Source organism: Pimephales promelas, chromosome 24 (genome assembly GCF_988280905.1).
Source record: "Pimephales promelas chromosome 24, fPimPro1.hap1.1, whole genome shotgun sequence".
Taxonomy (NCBI): Eukaryota; Metazoa; Chordata; class Actinopteri; order Cypriniformes; family Leuciscidae; genus Pimephales; species Pimephales promelas.
The window spans coordinates 4638692-4662264 of NC_142792.1; the positions used below are offsets into that span (position 1 = coordinate 4638692).

A 23573-nucleotide genomic window follows, 5' to 3' on the forward strand; every position below is an offset into this window, starting at 1 on the left:
TCCCCCCTTTTTTTTTTTTTGAATACAATCAAAAGTGACAAAGCAAAATTTGAACTCTGTGTTCTGGCTTGCTAAATGTGTTGTTTGCGTGTCATTTTAGCATGCGTCTGCATACCCGTCTTTTTATCTCACTGGCTCGTGTCCAAGCATCTAATACTTGAACGCTAGAGGAAAACTGAGATTGAAATGGCTCTTTATCTCTAACCCATTTCCTCATTCCTGTTTTTGGACAGATTATCCCCCCACTCATAGACCTCAATCAGAACCGCAGTAAGCTGAAACTGTACATCAGCCACCTCACGGCCCTCTGCCACGAGAGAGACCCCCACATCCTGCAGGACCTGGCCCCGCCTTCCGCATACCAGCGCAGCCAACAGGACGCCTGGGAGGAGGAGCTTCAGAAGATGAGCCATGAACAGGTAGGACAAGGTGACATCCATGTTGGTGCACTCTTTTATTTGGAAGATATCACTTTTCATTGCATGCATGCATTCATTATGGTGACCTATCTAGTGTTTCTCTATTCACAGCTGTGATTTTGTTATTATGAAAAGGTTAACACTTTACAATAAGGTTCATTGCATTAACATGAATTAATGCATTCACTTGCATGAGCTGAACAGCATTCATTATTCTTGCTTTATATACTTTAAGTAATAAAAGTAGTGTTCATTTTTAGCTTATTAACTAATGCACCAAATTGAAGCTTATTGCAATGTGTCACCATTAAAAAAAAGACTTGATGTAACCTTTTACCTTTTTTTCATGACTCGCTAAGCACAAAAAGTTTGTCTATTTCTCCGAGTATGTGCGCTCAAGGTACCGAAGCGTTTCTCGGGTACTTGGATTTGTCACCCATCGATTATTGGAGCCATCTGGCCTGGCCCGCACGGCCCTTAGCTGACGCTAACGTTCACTGTCTATAAATCTCCTATTGGCTTTGAGAATCAGTCCGGCTCTGCGTAAATGCCATTAGTCCTCTTTATAGAGTGGAATGTGTTCCTACAGAAAATAAATAGTCCAATATATTGTGTTTTATTAGCTTCATTTACTGTTACTATAACAAAAGAAAACCAAAAAGCTACCCAAGGCTCACTTAAAAGACGGGGGAGAGCCAAGAGTGGATGAGAGGGGGGTGAGAAAGACGTTTAAGAAAAATCAGAAGAAGAGCAACTGGAATGGCGCGATAAAGAAAAGGAGTGTCAGCATTTGGACTGCAAAAGAGAGAAGCGTTTGAGGAGGTAGTGGCTGGGTTTAGTCTCTCCGTGATGAATGATCCCCTCACTGTAATAAATGTATGTTTGGATCCATTTTCTCGACTTCACTTTGATCCCATTGCCATACCTACCTTAACAGTAAATTGTCTGCAAACGGACACTGGGTTTAGTCCCTGCGTCGGTACATCCCAGTTCTGCATCCATCCCTATGCTTTTTGTAACATCAGAAAAATAAATTGTCTGGAAGTCTACATATACATTATGCTCGCTTTAAATCGGCCCCATTCCTCAAGAGGAGAGGAGAGTGATCTGCTGTGATGGTGCCAAGGCTTATACAATGCTCATGTGTTTCACTGCACGGGGAACTATCTGCTTGGCAGGTTTTTGGCTCGCTCCAACATTATTGAAATGCATTTTTTTATGTGGGCTGCCTGATGACAAGGCTTTGGCTAGTGAACAAATAATGTTTAAGATTTTTATTTTGCTTCAAGTAAACTTTGTTCCAAAAATTGGCACTTTCCAAGGGACCCCCCCAAACCCCCCCCCCCCCAAACCCAACTTGTTTAATATGAAGTAGGCGTCTGTACATTTATTTTCCTTTGAGAGAAACAGCTTTCATCAGACTGTACGGACAGACTGAGAGGTTGCACGGCCTTTCAAACAGAGTGTTGCCACTGGTCAGTCGAGGCTACTGCACTATGTAAACATCAAGTCTGTTTTGTGGTTTTCAAACTGAATTCTTGCCCGTAATGTGCTTAAAAGGGGCCAGACCTTGAGAAGATACCGAGTTAGCATTCCCACTCACCTTCATAGCAGTCTCAAGCCCTTCACTGGTGGCAACCCTTGAAAAGTGGTGTCAAATGCAGCAGACGGAGACTCTGTTTTTGCTTGGTCTCCCCAAGCCGTTATTCCTCCTCGACCTCCTCTAAGGCCAACGATCCTGTGTTTATGTTGTCCAAACTATCAATGACAGTGTTTAGAAAGCACCGCCGTTGTGGGGGTGGGTAAGCACTCCTGGACCTCCGCGCCAGGTTTCTGACTAAAAAGGGTTCTCTCTGAGACAAATGTGTCCTCTTTGGTGATGTCACTTCTGTGAGAGTGGAAAGCAAAGGAATCATGTAGGATTGTTCGAGAGCGTTCAGGGTTGCAACACTTGGCAGCCTTTTTTTTGGCTTGGCCGACATGGCGATTTCATGTCGGACACATTAAGACAAAGATAATGAATATTTCAGGATTCACCGGTTAGGCTTTACCTCTCAAACGTTTACACATATATCAGGATTTTTCCTCTCCAAATCCAATAGCTCTGAGATGTTTAGCGTTTCACATCCATATGGCATCCACATGTACAGGATCCTGCTCATTCTTCAGTTACATGTCCTACATGTAAGACACAATCCGCTTGAAGACACTTTTGGTCTTTCTCTGATGGTGGAATCACTTGCAGATGGTGGATTGGACGAGTTGCCGGCAATCACAAGCCTGTTTGATTGATGTCTTCTTTGACCTCTCTTCTTTTCTTTGCGTTAGGAGTGTAGCACATTACATTAGCGTTCTCTCCGCACTGCAGTTCGCCCATTTAGATCCCTTCAGCACGGAAGATGCCAGAACGGGCCCGTTTGGCCATGACAGGCTCAAATTGACGAGAAAAGTCTAGGCTCATTATTGGCTTATTTAGCCTGTTCTGTTCAGTCCATTATTGTTAGTAACGTCCACATGAATTTACTTGTGGTGTCTTTTGATGGCACTCCATAGACCCTGAAGTGGCTCGATTTGGGTGGAGGCTCTTTGCTAATCATCATTCTTATAAACCAAATTATTAGTAACTAATTGAATGGCCCTTTGCGGCACAGTCGCCATCGAGCCCGTGGAGGAATTGAGGTTGGTGTCCGCTATGCCCGGTCCTCTACTAATGACAAGCTTCTTGCATTGAAAATGTGCTTTAGTATTTACGAGGGGCAACACACTGTTTGAGCCCTTGCCCTTTCTTTGAAGCTAAACATTGATCTTTTAATTAACAGGTTTTATGGGCTTCCTTTTTACTGGCCTGGCACTCTAAGCTGGCACAGAGCTGGGTAATGTAGGACTTTGGGGTTTCTACCCTGATTTCCTATGTCCCTCTCACAGTTTATAGCAGATGAAGGCAGTGTTTCCTTCTTGTTTCTTTTCTTTTAAAGGGATAGCTCACTCCAAAATACCTTTTTGTCATAAAGTACTCACCCTAACTCACCTGTATGGCTTTCTTTGTTCTGTGGAACACAAGAAGAATCTTGAAGAATTGAAAGTCAATGGGGTCCAGTGCAATTTTGGACCCCGCTGACTTTCAGTGTATGGACAAAAACAGTTCTTCAAAATACCTTCCCAACACTCATTGGGCTCTGTTCTAAAGCTATTTTAATGGCGATACATAAGCCCGCTAGACATCATAATAGATTAATCAGGACAACGCAAACACACAGGAGGATCATAATTCACCCAAAAACACACTCTTGTGAACTCCAACTCGTCTATTACTTGGACTCCTCCAGACCGCCCCATTAGGCCTTGCTGCCAGCCTGTCCTCTGTTGTGGTCAATGCCTCTTTTATTACTCGTCCTCCCTGCCTGTTTTTTTTCTCTGTTTATGGCGTAATGTTGTTTTATTTGGTTTGAGCTGTTCACAGGATGTTACTGCATCTCTGTTTAAACGGCTGGAATGCAGGAAGGTGATTAAGCCGGTGCTGAAAGAACCACTCAGTCATACAACCCACGGAGCCAACAAAGACAATAGACTCACCAAAAACGCACCCCATTTCGATGAAGAATTGGTGTTTTCAGGAACAAAAACAAAATTATTTTGCATTGTACGTCTAATAGGGCCTTTAGAGTTTAACCGAAGGGTAATTGGGTCGTGAGTAATAAATATACCCTTACAAAAATATACTGTGGTGCGAATAAAGATGGATAGATGGATGGATGGACACACACATTGACTAATTAATTAACATTATGTGTTTTTTTGCTGGTTCAATACCCAATTATGAATAATTCCTTGAGAAAGGCAATCATCTGTGACACTGTTTGCAGCTGTGAGACGCCCCACTCCTGCACTGCAGATGTGTCTGTGATGAGCAGTCATTGTTTGATGAAAGTTACTGTCAGTTATGTTCTGTGGCCAGTTTCACCTCCACTCTCATAACGTTTGAGTCTTCTGTTTACTTTAGAGACTGCTGATCTTAGATCAGTATGTAAAGTTTACAATCTTGGAGGAGAGAAGCGAAGTGCTCGACCGCCCTTGGCCAAAGTCATCTGGCTGTGATCTGGCAGCACAAAGCCAGCTGTATAAATAGGGGAGAGTCTTGCATTTTACGGGTCACTCTGAATAAAACATGAACTAGAGAAGATTGATTATTAATGACCTCAGGGCTGGAACAGAAATAATCTGTTAGGCCTTGAATCCTCCATTCTTTTTCCTTCCCTGTTCCCTCTCTCGTTCTCGGCGCACCTTCATCTGTCTTTCGCTCACTTCTCCTCTCGGTTTCCTTTCCGATTGGCCCTCCGTTAGATGTTTACTTTAGCCATCTGTTTTCAGACGTTCCCATTCGAATAGATCAAGAGTTCAATAAGGATTCATGCAGATTTTGTGATGATTCACAGGCTCACACCTGTCAGAGCTGGCATCAGATCTCTGTGTGGGCTCCAGTGGCGGTCCGCTAGGGAGTTTTCCAAGGAGGTTGATATTTAAATCAAATAGATTGTAGTAGGTTATGATAATCATTTTGTATTTCTGGACTGTGACGAATGTTCCATCCTCTGCTCCTTTATTATAGGTTTTTTTATGGCACTTCAGACATTCTTTTTTATGAGATCCTTCAATAATTTGGACTTTGTCAGTATTTTGGCTAAGTTAGATAATCTTTCTTCACCTGTTGCATATGAAAGTGAAACACAAAACTAATTGGCTTGGAAGGTTGCCAATTTAATCTCTGTTTTGCCTTTTTCAGTCACATTTGGAAACATATTATTTGGATTGGTCAGTTTAGCAATCGGCTTGTTTTGGCATTCGTGAACAAGATTTTTACAAGAAATGCATAAGAGCACAAATAGACAAATTAAAAAACTTGAATTTGCATTACAGTAACATTTCAGTTATCAGCTAATATTACAGATTTTTTAAACTTATGGATGTGTCATTTTAATTTATCGGTATTCGATATTTAATTGTTTGATTCAGTTACCTTTGATTAAATACAAAATGCTCAGTTAATCTTTAAAAAGCACTAATTTGATAATACCTTTAAATGTAATCTTTAGCTAATCTCAAAATAAATACTATTTTGTCATACTTTACATTATAATGTTTTATGCCTAAATTCACTTATAACATTTACAATTAATATTAGTTTTAATTGATTTATTTAACTTTTTTTGTTTTTAGGATATTTATTAAAAAATAATTACTGGCTTATTGTAATCGAAAACTTCAAGGTCCCCCTCGGTTGTGCACCGGCCCACTTTAGTTCCTACATTTATTTGAATAAATATTTGGGTAGACTCCGCCTCCTCTGATGCACCGCCACCGGTGGGCTCTTCGGGAAGGACTGTTGGTTAAAAGCAACAGGAGCTGGTCCTGGATCAGCCCCTGATGGGCCGTGTTGGCGACTGCAGTGCGTCTGTGCCCAGTGGGGCGGGCTGCCGGCTGACAGGACCATGAATCCAGGGCTGCGTAAGTGCAGTGTAATTTAAACGGGCAGGAAATGGGGGTAAACATAGTGGAACAAGCCCACAACCCGCACAGCCACGATTAATGAAAACACATGGAGCCGGCGCATATGTCTGCTGAAAGTGGGCCTTTTGTATTACGAGCGTCTCTGTCTCTTTTTCGTTTGCTCACATCATTGTTGAAGTCATGCGGTGTATCAGTAATAGCAGTAGTCATCTATAAGTCATAAAGGTGTGTGGGTGCAGACAGTGTAACGTAGTTGAAACGTCTGAACGGCAGTTGTATGAATGAACACTCCTTAAAGCAAACACATCTCAGAGACTGGAAGTGAGACATAGAGGCGTCATAGACTGACCACTTATTACTAGTAGTATTGTTTAAACTAAATCTTTGATGATATAACCCATCCCTCACCGTATGCAAGACAAACTTGTACGAGATCTCGATTTGTGTCTTTTCATTTACAGATTTTACCTGGAGGACAATACAAATCGCATAGACTTACAATCTGCGGTTTAGACTCTAATCTGAACTGAAGTCCTTTTGCTTTGGTTTCTTTTGTCTTGTGTTTTCTAAATCCAACTCTCAAACGCTGTTTTTGTAATACATCGTTTCAACGAGTGCTAATCCTGAGGGGGTGCTGACCGACTAAACCAACAAAACTTCTCAACCGACCCCTAAACATCCAGAGCGAGGGAAAGCACGGCCCCGTCTTCAAAGCTATGTGAGATGAGCCCTCTGTGCCCCGCGCTTGTCTGTTAGAAGAACTCGCTTCTCCTGTATTTTCCCACCCAACGAATATATATGAAAGCACCTCAGACTCCGGGTACGTCTCGCAACACATTTGACTCGGGGCGAGAGGAAGAATAATATATGAAATAAATACCCCCAAATGATGAAACCAAAAGCGCGATTGAGCCTTCTCAGCTGGAAGCCGCCAAGGCAAACAGCGAAATACTTCAGCAGGTTTATTGTGATTTTCGCGCCCTGACGAATCGGGTTTTTGCGTTCCCGAGCTCATTGCTGGCTTGGGTTACAGGGACAGAGCCACAATAGCATAAACTGCAGCAGCTGACGTGCCATAGAACCGAACATTTCAGTCGTTGCTATGTTCCGATTTTTTATGTATGTATTTATACATGTTTATTTGTTCTCCCGTCCTTTGAAAGTCATGAAAACCGAGGCTTCAGTCTAAACACGAAATATTTCTGAGGTTTGTCACTCTCTATCGGCCAGCTGATGAATCATCCTGCCAAGAGGAGAGCTGTCAGTCTGTGGCACTGCTTTTCTGATGGCTTTATTTGCGTGTTCACATGCGACAAAACCCACACCATTCGTAGTTGTAGCATCTGTTTCAGATTGAACTTTGGCTCAGGAAAAGATACCCTCCTTCCTATTTTTACTCACCGACTAAGCCAGTAGGCAGCCATATTACGAGTCTTACAGCTCATTCAGGGCCTATCAGATTAATAAAAGCCGTTAAGAATTGAGAAGGGTTTTATGAAACTTTGTGTTTGAAAGTTTCACAAATATTTAATACCCTATTGGGCTCTTTTAAACGCTGAGTGCTTCCATGCTAACCATTGGGGTGGTTTGTTTAGGGTGGGGCCTGTTCCCTTAAGATCCGTTGCCCCTGCAAACCGATTGGCGCGTTGACGTTGCTGTTCTTTGTCTCCTACAGTGGTGAAATTTCACATAGCTCGGTCTCCTGTGTGTTTGCAAACGAGGATTCACAACAGTCTAGCCATAATCGTTAGGAGCAGCTAGGAAAGTTTGCGCCGCTCGGAGCCTGTGGAGGAATGTGGTTGTAATTTATCCCTATGCATCCTGAAGGCCCTGCGGCAGTTTGGGCTGAGTCATTGGAGGGGAAAAAAAACAAAAACGAAAATTATCTAAGCAGCGCAAAAAATCCAAACTTGGGCTTTCATCAACTTGTGGTGGGTGTTAACACTGAAGTTATTTCAATCTGGGTTTTGATCGTGATTGCGTCCCAGACTTGACCACATACTTCGTAATGTGTGCCCCCCTCCGCTGAAGTCCTTTAGCCTCATTCAAAGTTGCGGGCAGGGGTGCGACTCGTGTGTGAGCATTCCCCCCGAAACTCAATTACACTTGACTGATGGGGTGCACAGATCCGGCCGCAGATGAGGCTGAGGGCGGTTCTAATCAGATGCGGTCGCTATACAATCGCTTTTTATAAACGGCCACGCCCTCTACATTCTAATTGGCTCAAATCGGACAGTATGCTTAGTTCAGAAAACTGGGGGAGAAATGAAAGATAAAATGGTGTATTAAACCACTGTAGGATGCTGCAAGTACAGTAGGAGGATAAGCAAGGGAAAGACAAACAGAGAAAGGGCAAGAGAGATCCCAGTTTAAGTTACTCTTATAAAGCCGCAGAGGCGCTGCTCTAACGAGGAGGAAGTGGGGAAAGAGCTCGTCATGAGCTGAACGCCATCCAAAGGGACCATTTTTAGAGATATGTTTGTGTGTCTGCTAAGAAACAGGACCTGCCAAGGGAAGGATAAGGCTAGAGTTAAGAGAGCATAAAGAATAATGAAGGGTTTAGTCTAACACAGATGAAGCCGATTTCAAAGATAAGAGCTTGTAGCGTAGCCACCCGACCGTAGCAGCCAGGATGGAGCGTAAATCCTCTTCTTAAAACTCTCCATTAAAAGTTTGCATTCAGAGACCTGCGCCTGCAGTGGGAAGACGGACAAAGGTGGACGATTTATGCCAATCCAGTTAGTACACTCTTAGAAAAAAAGGGTTCATTGGGGTTCTATATATGAAGCATAGGGTTCTTTACTCAACTCCAAAGAACCTTTTATGCTAAAAAAAAAAAGGTTCTAAAATCACAAGAAAGAACCCGTTTGGCACAAAGGTTCTTTATAGGCTATTATTCATTCATATATTACATTATTATGCAATATTTTGTAGTTGTATTTAAATTATTGTTTATTAAACTGTTGCAGTAACTTATTATCACATTTTAATGATGCTGATTTTTGGAGGAGAAAAACTAAAATGGCACTCTTCGTATGATATTGATTAATTACATAAAATTATCTTGAATTTTGTGATCATTTACATGCATTCATCAATACATTTTAGGGTCTTGATGTTTGTCAATGAAATATTAAATCCGGAAAGGACAAAACAAATGATAATGAATGAAACCAAAAGGTTCCATATAGAACCTTTTTCCTGGTTACAAAAGGGCTCTTATTATTGAACCCTTAAAAAAAGGTTCTGTATAGAACCTTTTAGGGGTTCCAAATATGTGCTGCTGATAGAACCTTTTAAGTTTCTATATAGGACCTTCTAAGAGTGTAGAGACAGTTTGAATGATGTGTATATTTTGTTATCAGAATTTCTTTTCATCCAAAGTAGTGCCACAAACAAAGATTAAGGGTGTGCTCACACTTGGTAGGTTTAGTTTGATTGAAACTAATGATGCGATTGTTGTGTCATTTTGGTTCAATTGAATAAGTGTGAACGCCATCCGAACCCTGGTGCACATTAAACAAGTGGTCAGCTCCCAAATGAACTGCTGTTCGAATCAAATATGAATGCGACGTGGACCAAAGATATCTAAATGCACTAAAAACAGGATGTGATGTCACAAGAGAATTCCTGTTTTTTCACATCATTACAGTCATTGCAATAGATGTGTGTTTGTTTCCAACAGAGCAATTACTGACGCTGTTTTGACTCCTTTACACATCTCCTGAGCTGGTAAAAATACCATCCTATGAATGGATACAACAAGCACGTTTTGCGCAGCTTACAGAAAGTTCAGTCGCAAAATATTTTTTATAAAAGCATTTTTTTTTTAAATATATATATCCTTAGGTTTATGTTTAAAAATGACAGTGTATGCTACAGTAAGTGAACCAGGACTAAAAGTATCATTTTCTTTTTTGGGCCAGACCAGAAGAACCAAGAGAACCAAACTACACGAATGAACACACCCTAAAATGATTCAGTTATTTGGTGCTATTAGCCTGTTTACCTTTGGCAAATACAGTTTTTAGTTCATCCACATCTTGAGTTTGTTTCCAGGTTGACTAATGCACTCTTGAAATTGTGTAAAGCCCATCAGATTAGAGTACTACGTGCAGTATGCATTGTCAATGGGCGGCATGCCATCTGAGGCCGAGACTACAATTCAGCTAGCTCATTCCTGTGTGGTGTTGAAAAATAAGTGAACAAAAAGCTCCATCCAGGAGTTGCAGATGTAACAACACACTAGAACCAACAGGAGAACACCAGAGGGGAACATTTGAAGCTTGGCCTGGAGAGAAGAACCTTTGAGTGACTTCATCTTGCTTTATTAGAAGAGAAAGGTGGCCCAAAGGTTTTTTGGGGGGATTTTCTTAAAAATGAGGAGTGGATCGCTACCCTCCTCCTCCTCGAAAAATATGAGGACTTTTTAATATGGTCCCGTGATAAAAGAACGCCGTTTCCTGCTAAAGGAGTCATTGTTTTCTCTCAAAATACTGTAGCCGTGTCACATTTAGGGGAAAGGCTAATGGCGTTTTTCTTTATGCAGATTTATTGAAGAAAGTCTTGATTGCTTTAACAGAAGGTCAGTTCCCCCAACCCCAGATCCCCCTTTACTTCACACTCTCTCTTTCTCTTTGATTGGAGATTGTTTCCAGCGCTAGCCAAGGCCTGGGACCCTCCTGATTGCCATCGTTTCCTCAGCGTTGAGACCTGACTAGTTAACATTCCCACAAAATAGGAGGATCTGGAGGAGAACATGTTGCAGAGATGAGGCTGTGTCATCCTGGGTGATGTGGAGAGCGGATTTGCTGGAAGGGTTTGAGTTCAGCCGTTTGATCTCCATGTGCCACTCCAGGCGGAAATGTGCAGCACAGCATTTGTTGAAACACATCCTCTCTGAGTCAGCACAGTCCAGACTCCACTGTCATTGTCTCTGACTGTGATGGTCCGCTGCTGTGTTTATTCTTCTCTCATTAATGTTGCCGTTGTTTATCAAGACGGGCAGAGGAGGCTGACCATGCGCACACAATAACACCTGATAATAATCTGCAACGATAACAAATATTAATGCGCTCTCCTCTCGCCTGTTACCTCTTTTCTGTCTCTCATCTTTTCGCTTTTCGCTTACGTTTTCAGGTCAAGGCTGGCGTGGGGACCGATAATGAGATCTTTCCCTTTTTCCTCTTATCTTTATGGCTCTGTTTTTGGACGATTTCTGCTAAGCACACAGTCATAAAATAGGAAATCAACGGTCCTTGTATGCTTTTGTCACACAGGGGAGCTTGTTTTCTTCTTTATGTGTCTCTGTTGCACCTAAAGTTTGTTCAGGTATTAATTGAAAATTAGATGCATTAACATTTTACATAGAAAATCACACAGTGCATGATTTACTCAGATTTTGTTTTAGCTTCAGACCAATTTAGAATAAATATTGTTTTTATTTCTCGTGCATATCTAAGCAACATGGCGTAGTTGTGTTACAGATGATGTAAAAGTAGTGTGTGAACCTCGGTTGTTTAGTGTATGATGCGCAATTTTTCTCTGTAATTTTTACAAATTCAGCAAATGTATGATGCCAAAAAAAAAAAGTTGTAAAGTGTATTCCAGCCTTTTATGTAACCATTTTACGTTTTGGAAGTTATGAGTCTATTACTTAAATTACACCATATAAATAACATGTTGCTTCTCTATTAATGTCATTTAATGAACTTGAATCCCTTCTCTAGTTGTTTAGCTGTACGTGACAACAGATTGCTCCATTATAATAAATTATTATCTACAAATCTGTTTCAAGCAGCACAGTGTACATGGGTAAAGTAGTTGCATGTAAACTATGAGGAGTAAACATTGCATAAAATACTATTCAGGAAAACAACCACAACCCAGGTGTAGAGCTGCTTACAGTTACGCAAACATAAATCATATATTATTTTCCATAAAATACGTGATTTTTAAGCCTAGACTGTAGGGCTATACGATTTGGGGGTGGGGGACTCTAATTAAAAAAAAAAAATCTACTATTATTATTGTTGTTACTAATGCAAAAAAAAAAAAACAGTGCTGTGCTTCACCCTTGAAATATGATATGCATTAATTTAACTCGCAATCTTTTTGACTTGATAACCACGTTACGCCATTTCGCGATTTCAGTTTTAATTTTGATTAATCGTATATCCCTACTAGACATGATCTGCCGACATCTGTAAAATTAATGTGCTGCACTGTTGGTTGCTGAAAGCAGAAATTTGCCAAAATATTTAATAAACGACCACGCATGGAATGTGTAAAATGTTGTGAATGACAGGTGTTCCCCCTGAGCTTTCTGTAGGAGTAACGCAGTGATCTTACTGTTAACGATGATTCCCAGCATTGTCTTCAGTAACCTTAGCTTGCCCGCTCAATTCTTCTATCCCAGCTGCAAGCAGGCCGAACGTGTGGCAGCGTTAGTCCTTCCCTCTCCTCCAGTTCTCCACTGTCTACGCTTAATGGGGCTTACAGCAGCGGCGCTCTGCCAAGCAGCGCCCTCACGCAGGCCCATACATCAGCCCCCGATGAGGCTCATTAACCCTCCTCTCATGACTCAATACACTCCTCCTCTCTCCCTCACTCGTTCGTCTCCATCACGTCTTCACTTTTCCCCTGGCCAACGTGTCAGACTCCAGTATCCCAGGAGTGTCGTCACAGGTGACGAGATCATGAGAAGTTAAATTGGGCCCTCACCTAAACCCACCCCGGACCCTGGGCGTTTTCAATGCTCAATTAGGATGTGATATTTTTTTTTTTATATACTGCTTCGATATACTGATATATTGGCACGGTCGATTTTTGATCATCGTTAGCCACATTTGAACTCTTTCAGTCATTAGTAGCGCATATATCTGCATAATATTGAACATGGGCATCCCTGATCTATCGGTATCGATGTTGATATACGTTGATCGCTAATCATAAGCTATTCATCTACTTCGGCGGTCATCATGTGTGTTTCTGATCTTTGTCTTGTGACCTCTCAGGTTGCGCTTTTCCTTCTTGCGTAGAGGAGTTTTGCATTAAGTTTTGCATTATTATGCCTACTTAATTCTTGGCCAGGTCTGAAATCCAGGATCCCTAGCTCACTCAGAGGCCTTGAGATGGAAAGCCTGAAAGCACCTAGCGTAGCATTAGCACTAGCTCGTGAAGGGGCGGGACTTTTCTTCCCAGTGTGTTTGCCCTACAGTTGAGCAAACACCCGTCTGACGGATCGCCCCGCCTGCCCCCAGTGACCCACCGTGGCATGTTTTGATTCATCAATTATGAAATAGTTGCACGGTCCAAACCTACACAAAAACACACATGAAAGGGAAACATATTTTATGATGTATGAATATTACTTCCAGTTATTGTTACAGATGTCTTTATCATTAACCTTGTTAAAGTTGGCGTTCGTAGGCCAGGAGAGCCAAAGAAAATACTTTTGTGGGTTTTTGTGAAATATTCCACTTTCTATGGGCTTTGGTTCAGTGGCTCATGTTCAAATCCGAAAAGCAATTTAGAAGCAGTACAGAGCCCCGAAACACTGATTGTCCAGATAGGGCCAAACAGAGGCCACGGACGGGGACCCGGGACAGTCTGGGTTCAGTGGGCTCTCCATCAAAACCTGAAACAGAAGCTGGTACACAGCTTAAGCAGTATCTTCTTGTTTTCCAGTCATAAAAATGTTATTTGAAGCCAAATTGCACGATGTAATTTTACCTAATTTAAACTGAATTACATTCATGCATATACCTCACCCCTTGAATGTGTGTTCATTAATTATGTTTTACGCTACCGGGACACATATTTAAGACACATTACCAAATTTAAATCCATTGCACAAACGTCCACAGATTTTCCCCCAAAACCAGTACAGAAAAGGGTTTGCAGAGTCCCTCGGCCTGCCAATGGGATAAGAAAAATAAACACAACAGTTACATTCTCGATTATCAAACTACGATTATCTTAGTATCCCATGCTAGTTTATTGTGTTATGCAATTTTGCTTCTCAAGTTCTTATTTTAAAGATCTTTAAATGTTTTGACTGGAAAACAAGACAAAAATAGTGATTATGGTAATTGATAATCCACACACATGCTTCAGCTCCCTTTATTAATCTTTTCCTGCTCTCTTTGTCTCACACTGTTTGAATAATTAGTCCTCTTGATGAGAGTATATTTTTGTCTTTTTAAATCATTTGAATGAATATAAACAGTCTGCTGGACACATTAGCATCTGTTTCCTGTGTGTGTGTGTGTGTGTGTGTGTGTGTTTTAGTTAGTTAAGAGGCACCTGCTTCTGCCATGGCATATTTCCTGGCGTGCTTGGCACTGCCAGCACTAAGGAATCCCCCTTCCCTCCTCTCATTTCTCCACATCCCTTAGCCAAACCTCTACGGAAATCATTTGGAAAAAGGATTTGAGCATTAAAGATAACCACACCTGTGATTATCATTAGACAGAGGTGCTGTAAAATGTTAAATCCCTCTCTTTAGTTTAAGTTTCTTTTAATGAGCGGAAAATTAAACCTTTCGGGCAAATTCCAAGTGTTGAATTTTATATAACGATTTAAAAAGAAGTGCTTGGTGAGGTGATTTGTTTTCAGTAGTGTTTTAAGGGCTAGACGGAGAAGGACCCTCTTACTAGGGTCTGGATCCTCATGAGGTCACATGTCTGCTGTCTGCAGCATCACCCCCACAGCTTTCTCATTGTCAGTTTGATTCGTTAGACTCCCTTCTCTTCGGGCTATTTAATAGTTCTCTGGACGCCTGTTACCTTTCAGTTTTAAACACTGGACGAGAGTGAAACCAGTGTGCTGGATGGTACATCACTGTTTGTCAGTCTCACTGTAGTCTCACTTAGCCAGATCTTCAGACTGACTGCAGAAGGTCTGAACTCCATCACAGCTTTCATTGGCCAAGGACCGCCCAAGCTGTAAAGCAACTGTAAAGCAACCAATCACAGTTCGTTTGGTTCCGCGTCATGTTCAGGGGCGTGGAAATGTAACATCAATTTCCTTACTATATAAGACCAGCGTGCATCTAATAAATGAATCATTCAAGAACGTTGTGCAAGTTTACTGCAGCAATGGTGGCGTGGCGTGAACTTCACATACTTTTGAACATCCAGCGTTCAGTTGATCCTGATAAGCACTTCTCGTCAATGAAAGCTTTGTTTCCAGGCAGAACGTTAAAGAATGCGACACGCGCGTGCGTCTCCCATAAATCCTGACGAATTCAACCAATCAGATGGCGATTTTGAAACTCCCGAATTGTTTCCCGTTTTGTGTGCCTTTATACATCAGACGTCGAAAACTGAGACTAGTCTTGTTGTATTATATTAAGCAATATTAGTGTTACACTTTATTTTAAGGTGTTACATTGTAATTAAGCATTTAAGTACTGAGTAATAACAATAAAAGTACATGCACTTACTTTAGGGTTATGGTAAGGAATAGGAGTTGGTTTAAGGTTAGTTAACATTTAACGTGATCAGCTCTACCAAACGTGGATGTTTTTCCACTAAGAAACGAACATCGTTATTAGGTTTTGATTGATACTGTGAAGCTGCTTTGATGCAATCTATATTGTGAAAAACGCTATATCGATATACTTGACTTGAACAATAACACTGTAAAACCTAATAGTGCTACTATTTTGTCAAGATGGGTGTTGGGCTTAATGCAAAGCGGTGAAATCACTGTAACACACGTGAAAGTGAAACCGCAGAATCAGGAATATTATAGTATTTATTTTGTTGATTATTTTGCAAATGTTGAAATTAGAGTCTAAAATTAACATTCGCCAAAATTGGCTTTGAGTAAATGAAACATTGTATGATTCCAGTTGAATTGTAAGAATGAAAATATGGTGCATCTTCTAAAAAAAAGTATCTACCACGTCAGCTTGATGCTTTAGGTTTTTGCTTTAACTCTGTGCTTGGTCATTTTATATCTCTGATTTAGTAAATGTAATATTAATAAACACTTGTTTTATCTCTGTGTTTCCCCAGCTGGAATCTGAGTTGGAGCAGTGTGAACGAGAGAGCGCCGAACTGCAGGAATACGCAAACTCCGTCCTGCAGCAGATCGCCGATCACTGCCCGGACATCCTGGAGCAGGTGGTCAACGCTCTGGAGGAGTCGTGCTGACTGGACCTCAGTCCTGCCCCCTCCTCCTCTCCTCCTCCTTCTCCTTCCCTTTCTTCTGTTCATTTCACAGGACGCCAGAACACAAACTCCCTCACCCTCACGCACAATTCAAAGGACTGACACATACGGGAGAGACTGACAGCTCGCAAGTCAAGTGCACGCTTGGATTGGCTTTGGGGTGTGGGAATGGTGGGCTTTCCTTCTGCCATCCCCTACCACCACATTCATCCTCTCTGCTCCTTCAGAATCCGGTTTACGCTTACATAAACACAGGAAAGAAGGAACCGAAAGGAGGAAATGAGCAACAGAGAAGCTCAGTATTATAAGACATGTTCACTTATTTAGTCTATCTCTGAATGGCGTCCTGCAGGAGGTGGTTCTCTCTGTGAGGGGCAGGAAACAGGCTCCTTATCTTGATATACACTATTGCCACTGCTCTTAAAAGCTGCTGGATTTTGAAACCGTTTTGAAGAAATTTAGACACCCCCCCCCCCCCCCTTTTTTTTTTGTAGATGCTGACGTTAAATTATGGGTCATTCGCGCAGGGCAAAACTCCTGCACTTTCAAACCATCTGGTTTCACTCAAAACTTGGTTAATGCTCCGGTTGTGCCAGCAGACAGTCCGTGAGGACTTAAACATACTTTTACTATCGTAGTCAGTAGCGGGTTTAGATTACTGCAGCCCCCACCATCTGGGAATTCACTATTGACTTGGTTACTGGCCGATTTTCTCCCAAAGTCGCGTTCATAAAAGTTATGAAACGGACAATGTGGGTAATGTTATCCCGTATGCACCTGTCACCAGCTAAAGAAACCACAGTCCTGGTTTGTGTCTGTTAAAGGTGAGAGGAAGAAAATTATTTGCCTTGGAAGTTGTAGGTTTATTGCTGCTAACATTTGTCTTTGCATGTGGCAGGTTTGGTTTGGTTATGTTTTTCTTTTTTTTTTCCCCCCCGTCCTGATGCCGAGGGCGGTAAAACAGTGGGTGTATTGCCGACGCAGATGTTGTGGACGTAGAAGTGCCTCATCATCAGAGAGCAGCTGCCACACATCACTGGAATAGGAAAATAGGCACCTATCACTCATTCCATACTCTGAAAACTATGTGGTCTCACACTGGGTTTCTCAGTTCGCTCCCTTTTGAGTTGGAAACTACGGGGTTGTTCTTTTTTGAATAAGAGTAGTTGTTTATTCCACTCTCTCTTTTTTTTTGTTAAACAAATGCAACTTGTTTTTTTTTTTTTTTGCGGTTGCTTTGATAACATCAAGCTTTGAGCGTCTCGCATGTACCATCATGCTCCTCTGTCTCTTTGCTTGACTTCATACGATCATCCTCAGACCCGGGCGTCTCTGTTAGCACAGCCGGCACGTGTATCCTTTTTCACTTTATGGTTATATGGGCCTGTATCCGTTGGCATCGGGTGTCCGTCTTTGGACGACCACAGGAGCGATAAGACACAACCTCGTTCAACTCGACGGCGGTTGCCTCATCGTGCGGATCGGCCGATGCTTTAAAGTCCAGAGTCAACTTCCCCTCCCGCTGCCCCTGTGGATGACACTGGGCGTAACATGCCCTCTGCTCCTCTCTCTCTATATCTCCTCATCCCTCCCTCATTCATGCCTGTGTGTAGTTTATGGCTCTGACCTGCTGTGCTGTGTTAGTCATACTCCTCTCCGCACGATAAGCTCCACAGACAAGACAAACAGCACGAGATCACAGCGAATATAATCATCTCTCTCCCACACGCCACACCTCGCCTCATGCCCATTCTCACTAGCAAACAGACATGTGATTTTGGGCCAGATTTGATTGACCTCTGAGTCGTTCTGTGAGTCACAGGCACAAATGTTTGTTTGTCTCTTGATTTAGATTGAAAGAAGAGTGGTTGTGTGAATCTCATGAAAACACATTTAGGTCTTCTGTTATCGTTAAGAAAATGTATTGCAGCATGACAACATTTCCCCTTAAAATTCTTGAGGCATTTATTATTATTGCTGTTATTAATATTGTAATTCTCAATGGTGTTGCTCATGAGATTCTGATTACAAAAAGTACGAAAGTACAAAAGTACAAAAGTAAAAAAAAATACTCTGCAAATCGTACATTTTTATTAAATGAATATTCAATATTTTATTTCAATTAGCATACATTACAATCAAAAATTAAAACCAAATTGATGTTAGCATCTTACAATTTAAATATTTTTTGTCACATTACAGTTTTTGTGAAAATATTCTTGAAACAATTTTTTTTTTTTCTATGTCCCTGACCGGTTTCGTGAGATTCACCCAAATGCATTTATAAGTAAACCAAGCTAAATTTATGGATATATGAGGCCACTTTAACATCATATTCCCACGCTTATGTGGGCAATGCCAATAAAACGCCCGTTCGCGTGCCATTCTCACCCCTGGCACTGTACATCATATTGCAGTCGTATATAATGCATCTCTATAAAGTATTTTATGCTCTTAATTACCACTTTATGAGGGCATGAATGTGACGAGCAGCTCTGTTGGGCTTTTAAAATGAAGCAGCTGATGGATGAGGCCCATCCTGTTTTTCATCTCTATCGCTTTCTTTCCGTCTGCTATCTTTCACACACAAACACAGTTTTGAGGCTCAGTTATCTGCACCGTGGCTGAATCTCCTCGCTTAGACTAAACACAGAGCCTTCGCGCACACACTCGCTATCACAGAAACGCTCTGGCGATTTATGTCCTTCAGTACAGGAGCTGGCCTCTTACCGCCGTCAGCTTAGAGCACTCCGGAGAATTCCCTAAGAAAACAAAAAGAAGGAACGCTGTGATAACCGGGATCAGATCAGAGAAAGAATGACCCGGCGCTTTTGCAGATGGTGTTATTGTGTGTTGAGTGAGTGTCTCTCTGGAGCTCTGCTATTTGTGTGATTGCTGGTTATAGGCAGACCTAATCACACAGAGGAGCATGGAAATTCCCTGCAGACTTCGGATCGCTCCGTATGTTCGGAGGCTTCCCTGTCTCAGTGTGTGTGTGTTTGAAGAAGTAAAGAGATCGACACCAGCGTTCTCTTGCTCTAGCTAGTCACCAAAGCTATTCTGTAGCACTTTATATGAAGCCTGTATAGATCACAGTATTTTGAATGCTAGTGGATTCACAATAAGTTATAACACTGCGTAATGGTGCTTACACCTTTAAAGACTCTAATGCATGATTAATGCAAGCATTATAGTGCATTAAAACTAGTCGTAATTATTCATAAGTACATTAAACTGTTTTAAGAACACTTTTATAATGCATTGTATAAGCTGAATTGTTAGATGAACAGTTTGTATAATGCATTATAGCATGAATTCACCCTATACAGGCTTCATAGAAGGATATTATATTTATTTTGTGACCGTGATGGTGCATAGCTGCTTATAGCGTACGTGGTTTTTTTTTTTTTTCGCACACCACTCCTGTTAATTTATAGCGGAGCCGCTCATAGGATGTGGTCAGCTGACTTTCCATAGCGTTTGGCTTTTTACGTCTACCTGGCTTGAAACTGTGTTCAGCCACGAGTGTGAATGAGCATGAGATTTTGCTTCATGTTCTAGTATGAGCATTTTTCATCCTCATTAAACTCAGCGAGGCATGTCTGTGGAGGGTGAGAGAGAAAGAGCAAGCGTGGGACGGCCAGCCACTTCTCTAATGCGTATATTTTCCAGTCTCACAATTTGCTGTCTAGATTTTTATTCAACCCGATTTTGTCCTATAACATAGACATTTATCAAAATGTCTACTTAAATCCTTTTTTTGTTTTTTTGAAGTCTATCCACGTCCCATAATTCTTAGCGTTAATCAGTAGTGCTGCGTTTTCTCCCGAGTTTTGTCAAAATGATGCTATAATCCCATTTTATTTGTTACTAAAGACAAATACATTGACTCAACTGTGAGAACACTGCTAGAGACGTCTTGTACACGCATCCAGAAATCTATATTTATACATATGTTAATGACTGAACAATTTGCACAAGCGTCTGGGGAAGAGAATATATATCAGTCTGAACAAAATGGCTGTCTGCCTTTAAAAAGAAAAAGATCTAGAAACACTAACTTTTGTCTTGAAATGAAAATTAAAGAAGAAGCCTTTCTAAGTGTCAAATCAAAGCTGTTAATAAAGATTTTCGAAATGTGTTGTTGCTATCTCCTCCGCATCTCGCCGGGTTTTGATTCCAACCGTACAGCTGTTATTCTTTCCTGTTTGTTTTTGTTTTGCGGTCCTTGATAGTGTGTGTGATTGCAATGTTGAAAACTGCAGCGTGTTTTTTTTATATTACAAAACATGAATGACTGTTCTCGAGGGCCGGAGAAACATTCGAGGGGACCTTTGCTTGAGAACTGTGATCCTAATAGCACTCTGGGTTGCTGGAAAGTCAGTGTTATTTTAGGGTTTAGCATCGTTAATGCGTTTTCAGGAGATAATAAGCACGTTGCGTTGACCTTTTGGCTCAGATGATCAGCATCGCTCGTCACGAAGCCTCATTCGTCGTTCGTAGTCATTTATTGCACGCGTAAACACACTCAGATTTTTTATGGCCGCCTAAGTAGATTGCTTGTTAAATTGTTTACTTATTAACTCATCTCGAATTGTCATTATTTACCCAAACGGTCCGTCAACACGTCCACATTTTTCATGCGTTACTTCCCTCCACTTAGTTTGATGGACTGAGACTGTTTAAAGCATGAAACCACATAAAACATCCACTGAAGGATTTGGCAAGTTTATGTCTGACTTTCCGTTCTCCATCTGAGCGAATTCGGTGCCAAACGAAGCTAGTCAGCTCTAGAAAGTGCCACAAATAATAACTTGCCTGTCGTTCATCAGCAACCAAAGCCAGGTCACGTGACCTTTTACTGTTTATATCGTGTTTGCTTTCTATTTAAACCTTTAAACCTTAATTGACACGATAAGAGGTCAAACCGAGCTAGATGAGACACCAGAACAGACGCCTTTGTAGTGTATGATAGAGTTGAATGAAGCAGCATTATTCACAAGGACCTAATCTTCATTCAAACTCAATGTGGTATCAGTCATTGTTTAGACTGTTACAAACGTTCTGTGTGCCTATATAAGAGAATATGTAAAGTTGAGGTTGGCACTCGATGCGGTATCTTCGTTTTTCCTCTGGATTTTGTCCTAAGAGAGTGTCAGACCTCAATATCACCCCGTTCAACATGATGTTCTCTTGGCTCCAGCAACCCTGCCTTCTGTCACAGTAAAGGTCTGTCTTTTCTAATGATTCATGCTCCTTTTCTACACAGTACACTGAAACACTGTCAAGGAGGATTCTCGCCCTTTCCCCTTTAATTTAATGAAGAAAAATAAATGGAAATATGTCAACTTTAACCCAAAGCTCGTCATCTTTCATGTCTGTTTTTTTTTTCACATTCACAAAAAATACTGCCTTATGTCTGTGTGGAAAGATGATTTCTGTAAAATAAGAAAAAGGCGTATTGTATTCAGCTTTTTGCCTTTGTATGTATATAAACTCTATCATTCAGTCCTTTATTGTGTTTTGGTCTTTTCTGTCAATTACGATGCACTTCGTATTTTACAGTTTGTCGTTCTTCTCCGTTCGGGTCTTATCTAGCGAAACGATCTGTCTTTTCAAAAATAAAAAAGTTTTATAAGCACAAATGCTCGCCTTGCTCAACTATCCTGTTCGAACCCGTTGAACAAAAATGAACAAATCTTTTTTTCGAGTCATTCGTTCGTTGAATGAATGAAATGACTCAAAAAAATGAGTTCGAACAGGAGAGTCACGAACGTGCATCACAGAACGACCATTTGCGCTTATAAAACTTAAACTTTTTATTTATTTTTGAAATGACTGACCGTTTTGCTTCATAAGACCCTTATTCATCGTCTGGAATCGTTGGTAACACTTTACAATAAGGTTCATTCGTTAACATTAGTAAATGCATTAACATGAACCTTATTGTAAAGTGTTACCGAATCGTTTAAAGCCCTTTGAACAGTTTGCACTGAAACTCTCATTTTTGGACCTTGAACCGTTTGGTTCCCATTGAAGTCCATTATATGGAGAAAAATCCTGGAATGTTCTCATCAAAAACCTTCATTTCTTTTCGACTGAAGAAAGAAAGACATGGACATCTTGGATGACATGGTGGTGAGTAAATTATCAGCCAACGGTTTTTTAAAGTGAACTACTCCTTTAAGTGGTAAAGATGTTCCCAGAATAATTGTTGGTTATGAAATCTGTTGATTATTGAATTGCTAGTATCCATAAAAACATTTCACTCGAATTGAAAATTGATCACGTTAGCCGTGTGTTTTATGCTTATACATTATTTAGAATCAATTGAGTCATGTTTGGTGGCACATTTAGAGCTTTCCAAATGAGTCACATTATGACGTTCCATTTCAGTGAGGAAGCCACTTCAAAGAGTGGCTGCCTATGTAGACAGTAAACAGCAGGATCGCTCACTAAGTTGTGGATCAGAGCTAATGTGTTCTATAATTACTCTGAGTCAACGCATAAGAGTCACATCTGTGTAACCTGTATTGTTGCAGTGGCATCTCCAGTGTTCAGCGGGAGCCTCCCGTCGTCTTCTGTGCGTCTCTCCAGACAGAAAGGATCTTGTTTGATACCGATGCCCAACCCACAAAAAAAGGAACACAGATGGCCCGTCGAGATGTCTTGGTTTCCGCCTCCAGCTTTTCGCGCAGACCCCCCAAGGACTGGATTTATTGCCGATTACACATCAGCACTTAGGCCACCCAGCAGAGTTCCTGTTCGAGTTTACACTCCTCATTTTACGATATACAACTTGCATGCAGTGTACATCAAGTAGTGACTAGAGCATGTAGAGTGGGAAAGATCCCATCGCTTTAGGGAAAATCACTGGCTAAACAACAGGCAATATGACCACTATTTAAGCCACCATTTAAATATGCCAATTTCAAGGGAATTTCCTCCTGGGAAGGCCTTACCTACTCAATTCGTACTTTCAGAGTTTGTGCTGTTCCGTGAAGAATTAACTTCTCAACTATTAATGAAGGGCAAGGTATGCAGGTGTGTGTAAGTATAAATACATTTCCAAACAGACCTCATCCATACTGCAACTACACGGTAGGGAAGAGTCAGGGTTGTGCCGTTCAGAGTTGCCTTTTGAATTCCAATTCAGTTCCATATTTTGAATTAAAGGAGTAGTTCACTTTTAAAAAACACTTTTGCTGATAATTTACTCACCCCCATGTCATCCAAGATGTCCACGTCTTTCTTTCTTCAGTCGAAAAGAAATTAAGGTTTTTGATGAAAACATTCCAGGATTTTCTCCATATAATGGACTTCATTGGGAACCAAATGGATCAAGGTCCAAATGAAAGTTTCAGTGCAGCTTCAAAGGGCTTTAAACCACACCAGACGATGAATAAGGGTCTTATCAAGCGAACCGGTCGGTCATTTCAAAAATAAATAAAAAAGTTTAAGTTTTATA

At 41.1% G+C, this 23573-nt stretch overlaps 1 protein-coding gene across 15 annotated transcripts in view; it reads left to right on the plus strand.

The window, feature by feature from the left end:
- The window catches only part of erc1b (ELKS/RAB6-interacting/CAST family member 1b), a 184032-nt gene extending 162416 nt beyond the window's left edge, over positions 1-21616 (plus strand). For 11 of the 15 annotated variants that reach the window (XM_039667650.2, XM_089127191.1, XM_039667651.2 and 8 more), the window contains 2 exons: positions 234-419; positions 15950-21616. In XM_039667650.2, the coding sequence (XP_039523584.2) occupies positions 234-419; positions 15950-16087 (324 nt within the window). In that variant the 3' untranslated portion in view covers positions 16088-21616. Of the gene's footprint in view, positions 1-233; positions 420-15949 lie in introns of those variants that run through there. The other 4 variants (XM_039667657.2, XM_089127195.1, XM_039667658.2 and 1 more) reach the window with 1 other exon arrangement.
- Positions 21617-23573: the final 1957 nt, after the last annotated feature.